The following is a 9,577-nucleotide window of genomic DNA, read 5'->3' as shown; positions in this document are numbered from 1 at the left end:
GACACTTTCCCATTGGAGTTCAATCTTTGCTATAGGATTTCCTTAAAAATCGCTGACTTTTATGACACGATTTTCCGCTTACGTTACGATCGATTGGAAACATTGTGGACGAAAGATTTATTAATACAATAATAATTCTGATCACGACGTTGTAAATTCGTAATAAAAGTTGTAAATACATGAAAAGTTGTAAATTCATGACGTGAAAAGACGGAGAAGTAAAGAAAGAATATCAAGATCTATCGTGCGGCGAGCACAAATCAGAAAATTCAATTGGCGTTTCAAGCCAAGAGAGTTTCGTCGCTCGAGCAGAAACGGGAAATATGATTGAATGAGAGTGCTCTATGAAAACTGTAAGAAGAGTTACATATCTTCGACCGGAAAAATATTGTTCCCGTACTCGTCTCATTCACTTACGACCCGCAATTGAACACAATCCGCCGCAATATCATAGAATTCCTGCTAATTTTCGTAAATGTCTTTAAAGTCACCATTGTACGCTTGTTGTATACACTAATAAAGACCATTACCGAAGTACTTAGAACATTCGTCGATGGAGAATGAGATATAATTTAATGCCAATTAATTGACGAAGAGAATAATTTATACAACTACCTTGACGCATCTTATAAATTGCAATATAAAGATTATTAATATAATTATTATATTAAGATTATTATATAATATACTCTGGTATAACGAATATTATTATCAAGACATGAATTATATGAATATTTTCAATATTCTGATATTCCGTACTATTATTAAAGCTGAATATATATATTTGACATTAATACTTTATTGCTCATATATATGTAAATTAAGAAGAGTATTGGCTAATTGAAAACGTATTGAATAGATTAATGGTAAGCTGAAATTTCATGTAGTTTATCTGATAACGTTTATTCAATTTTTAAAGAACATATGAATAATTCGTATTATTAATTGCTATTATAGATTTGTATGTTTTAAATATTTAAAAAATCCGAGAAGACCTTTTTAACAAACGTTCTTTAAATAAGATTTTATATTTTTATATTATGTTATAACTACATCATTATCTGCGACTGACTCATGCTAGGCTCCTTTCTCTTTTCTTTCTTTATCTTTTTCAACTCTTGCGCTTGTTTGTTCGCGATCAACAATATCGTATGCACGCCTACCTTTGCTCGAGTTCATCGAGTAATATGCAATTCCCTTACAGAGATCGTTATACGAGCCTCGTGAAAGCGCTCTCGGTGCAGTTTGCAAAGCAACCAGCTGATTATGCGTCATGAAAGGCATTTCTTTAGCCCGGCGCGCTTTTTAAATCCTTCCACGAAACTCGACCCCCGTTATAGCGGACAAATCAGCCGAGGTGATGCTTCTGTCTATTGCAACCTTGTACCTTTGTTTCTAGACATATATGTGAGACCGGTCGTGCTCGCTTTCCTGGCGTGCAATATTCAAGAGGGTCTTGTAGAATTCTCCCTTAAATTCGCAACGATCCGACCTGCGGATAACGCAGGAGAGCCGCGAATCTCCCGAGAGACCGATGTAACTCTCTAAATAATTAAGTTCAGAACCGCACCTCCGTACATACCCTGACTTGGCAGAATTCTAATTGACGAGAAGCAAAGCATCCCTCTATCGCAACCGAAAGTTAGTGAATCTCTCCCCCCCCCCTCCTTCCTTCACCCTCTCTCTAGTTCCTTTCTCTTTCTCTAAATGAGAATTTGACATAATGCGATACCACGTTCAAGTACAAATCGTGCAGGAATAAACAAGACTTATAGTACTTTAAACCTTTATTCTAACTTCGACGCGAAACGAAAGCGATTTTAGGAAATTCTTATCTTTCATCACGAGTGCATGCGCAGAATTTAATGTTAATATAGATATGTATTATACGAAAGTACAAGAATTACCCTAATGAAAGTTAAAGAGGATAAAGAGATTAAATATGCTGTTTCTTTTATTAAGCTCCTCTCTATACAGTACTTCCAGAAAAGTACGAGCATTCTAATGAAAATGAGAGAAGAAATTGTACACGGCTGTTTTATTTTTCAAGAAAATGTTTTAAAAATACAGTGAGAAATATTGTTTCGCACAGATTTCTATATGCTATACGTAATATATGATGAGATCTTGAATACTCTTGTATCATCACAGATATTATTTTAGGGAATTAATTTGTTTTAAATCTCTATTAATATTTTTTCTTTACGAGAAAATTGCGGCGGTTTTGTCAGATTACGTAGAGAAATATTGCCGTAAAGCTCTGCGAAGTACCGCCGAAAAATGTAGCTCGTAAAAAGAAGCGATTTGAGGGTCCGAGATGGCCGATCCTACAGGTGGTTGCGAATAAATCCGCCCAAGATTAGAAATAAGTTATGGCCACCTGAAGCAATTCCACGCAGGATCCGATAATCCCTTTTGAAGATTCACGTAGGACAGGCGGTCGGCCGACCCTTCGCAGATAGTTGGCGTACACCTCCTATGAAGATAGATCAAAGAGCCGCGCACAGTACAAGCCACCGTACAAGGTGTCCCGATAATAACCCATCAGAACTCTGGTTTCATTAGACGAGAAGACACGCACAACGTAGGGCTGTGTGTAATTGTGTGCGTCGCAACAACCTCTTCGAAACTCCGAGAGTAAACTAAACGAGCGGCCCCTTTGATAGAACGCGCCCTTTGCTTCGAAATTTTCCCATTTCGCGTAAGGATGCACTGAGAAATTTCACTGTCACGCTGTTTCGGTAAATCGCGGTGGCTTGACTTCGGCTGTTAACCGCCTAATCACGCTTCGAAGTACCGCACAGCTTATGTATAACGTTAATGCCTTTGAGTAACGCTTCATCGTGTCTCTTGACGCCGCGCCCCGTATTAACCCTAAATTAATCGCGGCAATTGTTGTACGAAGCTTTACGTTAAATAATAAAACAAAATACACAGTGCACTGTACGTAATATTATTTGGATGCTGAGAGCAAAGATAAAGCCATTTATGGACTTATACGAGCGTTTTGTTAAAGAACAGAGAAAAATTTCTCATTCATTTTTTAATCTGCTCGACTCTTTGATACTTGTTAAAATTGAGGGACTTGTTGATTACTCCGATTCTATTTTCACACGGTATAAAAGATGTCTTACAATTAATACGCAATTACCTTAACTTTATGTAAACCATTGCAGCAACGACATTATCATAAATTGATTTATCTGTCAACGAACTTTAAATTGAAAAGAGAAGCTTTTCATAATTTTATCATTGTGACAATTCCTACGGCAAACAAAGAGCGACCATTCGACCGAAGCACGCAACACTTTTAAGATCTTATTTGCTGAAGAAACGACGGAACTCAAGACTCGGGGATTCTACATGAACGTTCCAGTTTAAGATGCTTCGATACTAAGTTTCTTCGGGGCCTAAGTATACTGAGGTGAGGAGCCCACACGCCGCAGTAAATACTGACACGAGATTATTTAAATATTGACCGATATATAAACGAGTTTCGCCAGTGGCGAAGCGACCGGAAGCGAGCTCTCACATCGTCGTGGCGTTTCTTCTGATTCCTCCGAAGCCCGACCATCGATTTTCGTCGCCGCAAAGCAGCCGCCCCCTTAAATACCCATCTCGCCACCACGGCGTGAAAAAGAAAACGAGGGTCGCCGCTAATCCTCTCTTCCATTTCACATTGTGCTTATTGGATCGTGTAACGAGAACGCGTTAGGGCTCGGGGTCTAAAAATAAGGGCGATGTCAATCGGTGGCTGAACCCCCGCGAGAAATATTTATCGAGAACGAAACGCTTATCTGTCGTTTCCTATTTCAACTTCCTGTACTTTGGTGATCATCAATCTCGATATTTTACGATACCTGGGGAAAAAAGGAACAGGAGAAAAAATAGAGGGGGGGAGAGAGAAGTTGACGTGATCGATGGAATTATAGCAATTTAACCGAATGATCGCTTAATTGATTTCATAGTGACAAATAATGTATAGTTATAGATCACCAACCGCCGAACTTTATTTCCCTCTTAAGCTCTCCCTTTTCGTAATACTTTAATGCGGAAACTTTAATTCAAAAAAATTTTAATGAAAACTAAATAATCTGCAAAATACCGTAATTCCTATATAGCTTACGTTCCCCGGGCACACAGTAACGATCATAATGGGTGCTGTTAAAAAATATTCATTAGATTAATTAAAAACCCCTTTCTCTTCATCCTGCTTTCAGTACAAAATCACGATCGTGCAAAACCGTTTCTCTCGTACCTACCGCGCGAGGTATGCAGTTTGCGTGAATTCAATTCTACGTCTACATTGATTTGCAAGAACATATTTATCTCGTCGTCGCTCAGTTCCTTTTGTTAGACAATTCACGCCGTGTCTGGCAAAGTCCGCAAATGTCGCGAGTACACGATACAATATGCTGGTTGTGTGCTGCACGTGCGTCGTTGCAGCTGCACGTGCGGTGCATTCGCGAGCGAATTTGCCGCCGATAAAGCCGACCGAATCGTGAGCAACGTCGATGGCTTACAAAGTCACTCATACGCGTGGTGGCGTTCGTCGGTTGTGGGATTCGCGTCCATATGCATTTTTGTCGGCAGAGCCGAAGGGCCGCGGCTAAATTGATTCTGATACGCAAAGGTAAAGCTTACACAACTGGTAAAATAAAAACCGTCACGCATATGTAATATTCGCCGACCAGTTTAGCCCCAAAACCAAATATTGTCGAACGTGACAGTGACAGGCGAATCCTGGTTAGCGACAAAAAGTTAAAAATATTACTCGCCGAATAAAATAGTGAACTGTGATTTACATATATTATTCACCGCGTATTAATTAGATTTTATGTATCTAACTTATATAACACGAAGAAAGGAAAAATTCGAAAGAGAATTTGATAATTCGTCCATTATTCGCGACTGGATCTCACGTCATAATAAATTGCGAATGTATTAGTGCTCGTAACCGCATTTCATCGTCTTATTTCTTTTGTTAATTTTCATTAATTCGTTTTTCCCATATCCTTCAACGCTTGTGAGATATTCTTCTTCATCCTTCTCCTTCTTCAACTCTTTCCTTCAATCTCCGCCCTTCTACTTTGCTAATCCAGTATTAAACTTTCTCTTCCTACTACGTTCCTTTCTACCCGATCCCCGGCTTATAGCCACTGATCCGGCATTAAAACTCTTCTTAGCAACCTCGTTCTCGATCCTCATCTTGTGACACTCGTAATCCACTCCTTCTTCCTCGTCCTAGCTCATGGACTCGCATACGATTCTTTCGTTACATTTCAAAAATTATGATCCATCTCATTGTGGATATTTCTTCTGTTTTACGCAGACAGAATTACAAGATCTTCCAAGAAAAATGCATCCCAATATATTTAAATTGAAGAATTTAAAACAAAAGAACTGCATTGTACTTTCACTTATCACAGCTCAAAAATTTTCAGAGCAGATATTTAGTATCGTTCTTGTTTTTCATTTACGAAAGATAATCACCGAAAAATGTAGCATGTTGAAATTACGAAGACTCTCTTCGGAAACTTTTATTTTAAAAATCTGTCCATATAATTTTTCTAGGAACACTATTTCCAATACATTACTTTGAGAATATTTAGTGGGACTATTAGAAAAATGTTTGCTTATCAAACTTTTGAACAAGTCACACCGACGTAAAGTCTCTTTAATAATGTTCTCTCTTTTATTTAATGCTACTAACATTAGATCCGAATTTCACAAAAGCATGTAGAAGAACTAACTGAAATTAACGCAATTCGAGATCTGGAATACTACAGAAGCAATAATTGAATTCAGCTAACTGTAATTGACTGAATCTAGCTGTAAAACTTTATTTCCATTTTAGTTGCTGAGCTCGATCGTGGTAGTCGGCGGGACGAACGTAGCTGGCGCACTGACACATCACCCACGGGAATTGGCGCAAAGACAAGCGTTCCTTGAAACTCGACAATGTGTCGAAGCACGTTTGACCACGCAGCGAGAGAATCAGCAACAGGTATGCTACTGCATTTGCAAAAAGTTCGTATTTTGACTCGAACTGGCTAATATACTCGTAATAAGAATAAATGAACTTCAAAAAATCGAACAGCAAAGTTGATGAAATTATAAATTTCAAAAATGCTAATTTCAATAATAAATATTTATAAATATATATTTTAGAATAATGAAGATAATTAGAAACAAATGTCTAATCATTTATAAAGCTGTCACGTTTTAAAAAAAGAACTTGCGGGTATCGAATTTTCGAAAGAAATTAAGAAATTTCCCACGGGTGTACTAAAATGAAAAAAACCCTAGCGATGATACATATATTATAAATATAGCTTGCAACAGAGTTGACTGAGATGCATTATCCAGCGAGCCAAAGAGATTAATAAAATTTTAATGTAGAGAGAAGAAAAAATTTCAGATCCCTAAGAAAGTTAAAGAATAACTTGAAGAACAATGATGAAACTCATTTATCGATAAGAGGAAGAAAAAAAGGAGAACCGTGATATTTGAAGTTCGAGACATTGGGAAATCTGATTTTTCCTCGCATATAAAATATGTACCAAGCAATATATAAAAAGGGAGTTGGAAGTTCTATTTATTAAAGTTAATTAAAGTATTTAAAAATGACATTTGTATTAAAAATATATTCCTTTTTCAATGTGAAACTTCAATAAAGAGCAGGATTTCTTTCTATAATATTTTAGCAAACTATTCTCGTGTTTCTCCCATAAATAAATACGGCTAACTTGAATGACACAATTCTCTATTAATGGTAAGGAAGACGATTATATATAGAGACACAACGGAGACCACAATTGAGAGATCTGTTTTAACGTCAGATCCAATAATCTTCTAATCGACATTGATAAAACCATGCCATGGAAGTAACGATCGTTATCATTCCCGTGGCCCGCCATTCTACCGGAATCTCCAGTAATTGACGCCTTTATTAATTATTAATGACGCCATTAATGTAAACCGCACGTGAATGCACAAAGGGGAGTTGTGTCCTATGTTCAGAAACCGCCAATATTGCTCGGATAGTTCAATCGGGAAACGTACATTAAAAAATTCTCATCCACAAAAATCAATATAGAAATTTAAATAATTGTAAAAGTGGATTCCCGGAGAAATTAAAGAAACGAAAAAAAGAAAACTTTAATTATTTTAACACATCTAGCAATTTTGCATATCCCTGAAACAAGGAAGTATCACTTGATTGATATTCATAATGTTAAGAAGCGGTTGTCAAGTTAATAATGGATTATGACATTTGATTTCCTCATTTTCCATATTACACTATACCTATACGTCACAATTTGCTGTACGAGCTTGATAAATAATGTTTTTAGGTTTTTATTCATACAATGTCGGCTTTCCGTTGAAATGCGCAAAATCGTCTTAACTACTTCAGTTGAAACACTTTCGCAAAACGCCGACTAAGTGAAAAGCATTTATATACATGCGGAAAACCTCACAGAATCGACCTCTGGAACTAATTAAAGTCTTTTCTTTTCCGATAGTACGTAACATAGTATCGACAGAATTCCGATTGGAACATATTAAGTAAGGAAGCTTTTAAAGAGGTGCTAAATAAAAATCATGACGGTGAGATCTCGCGAATTTTTCGCGAGCAACTATTTAGCTTTCTCGGCAAATTGAGAATCTGCAAGAACAACTAAAGAACGTCAGATGCTATATAGCCAATATCCGCACAATACCCAGCGCGAAGTCAATCAGCTGCGAGAGTCGAAGATGAAAAGGCGCAGCTGCTGATCCGAGGCTCGCGTATAATATTGTCGTTGTCGGACGTGCGATTAGAAATCTCTTGCACAAAGAATTCAGAGTATGGCGATAACGAGCGATTCGATTTGGACTTCCATTTGAAGATCCGAAAGGATTCGCCGATGGAACATTTCACGAACGATTGTCGTCGCGCGTATATAGGTGAATGTGTGTATAGAAAATACTCAAAATCGTTACGCATTCTTTCATCTCTGCAGATTTCTCGGTAAATTCACAATCAAGCTTTTCCCGCGTAGCGAAAACTCGAACGTCGCTTTCAGAAATGCGCAACCTTTCATGAAGTCGCATTTGCATTTTTCACATATCGAATTAATAATACGTGATTGCATGACGTCAAATAATAATTTTTTGAATTGGTAAATAACGAGAAATTGCGCTTTTTTTAGGTACGCGGGAGAAAATGTTTAATAACCGCATTTATAGTATGGAATAAAATACGCAAATTTTCCATAAATCATATCTCACGCTCAACCTGGCAAATAACGGGAGAGCAATGGTTTACGTCAAAGATAAAAAAAGAAGTAAGCTTATTGTTCAGCAATGCGCGAAATCAAACTGCGTGCTCACTGGACAGCACTTGTTCAATTCCTTGCCCGCGCGTGTTGTTTTTAACACGCGCGTGGCTTTGTGAGAATTTTATTCCGCGGGAAATATGTTAAACGATATTGCAGTATAATTATTATTTTATGATATCGCGGGCTCGATACGCGCGTGTCGCTTTACCGTTTATAGAACTTTGGCACTGCGCGTATTAAAATAAAACGACGTCCGCGTTGAAAAGCGTGCGAATCCGACCGAAATACGGCGGTTGGCCAACAAAGCCCCGGGCTTTGAATTTATTTCGTGTGAACGTGTTGTCCAACAGTCGGAAAATAATGGACGAACTGTTTGCCGAGGTACAAGGGCTTTAATAAAATAGAGTGCGCCGATTGTTCATCAACTATTTTTTTCAACTCTCGCGTATTTTCAGTCGGCCCTGTTAAAGTACCCACTCCTAGTTAAAGTAAACTTTTTAAACAACGGAAACAGAGGTACTTGGAAACAGAGGAAGCGCTTCCCTTATTTCTGAGACAAATGGACGAATGTAATGAACAGGCAGCTCTAACTTTGTCATTACTGCATTTCACTGCTACTATTACTACCTCTCATTTGTTATTACTTTCTTTCGCCGAGACTTATTTTTACTAATTTCTGCCCGCTTCTTGTTTCATCGTGTACTCATACTTTTATTTTTACCTGTTTCGTCGTAGAGTATGCAACACTGTAACTAATATAACCCACCGCTAAATATCTTTATCGCACTTCTAAAGAGCTTAAAATATCGTTGTGCGACAAGGATCGCGATCAGAATTCTCTGATTATGGTTTATTTCCAGCGGCGTACAAAAATAACGGAAACCGAAATAATCGCCGGCAGGCTGCCAAGTCTATTAAAGTCTATTAAAGATAGCATCTTATCTCTCGTTCACGTATAATCACAACGCTGCTATGACGAGAGGCGGCTTTATACCATTAATCAGAAATCCATGAACAGTTGCGATATCAGTCGGCTATTGTTCACGCTTGCTCGTTGATCGCCCATGCTCATCCCGTATATGCGACACATCGCCGTCGAATCACCCACGCCGAACGTACGGGTATGCGTTTAACAACGACGAACATGCACCGAAATGCTGATGTATCGTCAACGTATCGTCTTCCTCTGATAACCGAGGATCGCCTCGATCGCTAAGAACGACAAGGCGGATCACATTCGCGCACTATGGAAG

At 38.1% G+C, this 9,577-nt stretch overlaps 1 protein-coding gene across 4 annotated transcripts in view; it reads left to right on the top strand.

Annotated features, from left to right (window-relative positions):
• LOC105563054 (adenylate cyclase type 6) overlaps positions 1 to 9,577 on the top strand; it is a 109,716-nt gene that overhangs the window by 80,502 nt on the left and 19,637 nt on the right. For all 4 annotated transcript variants that reach the window (XM_012014331.1, XM_012014330.1, XM_012014329.1 and 1 more), the window contains one exon: positions 5,858 to 6,007. In XM_012014331.1, coding sequence (XP_011869721.1) covers positions 5,858 to 6,007 — 150 coding nt within the window. The remainder of the gene's footprint in view (positions 1 to 5,857; positions 6,008 to 9,577) is intronic.

The sequence above is a fragment of the Vollenhovia emeryi genome, unplaced genomic scaffold, assembly GCF_000949405.1.
Source record: "Vollenhovia emeryi isolate VEMERY1.0 unplaced genomic scaffold, V.emery_V1.0 DF939180.1, whole genome shotgun sequence".
Lineage (NCBI taxonomy): Eukaryota > Metazoa > Arthropoda > Insecta > Hymenoptera > Formicidae > Vollenhovia > Vollenhovia emeryi.
Note: the sequence above shows the minus strand (reverse complement) of the source record. Positions and strands in the feature narration are given on the sequence as shown.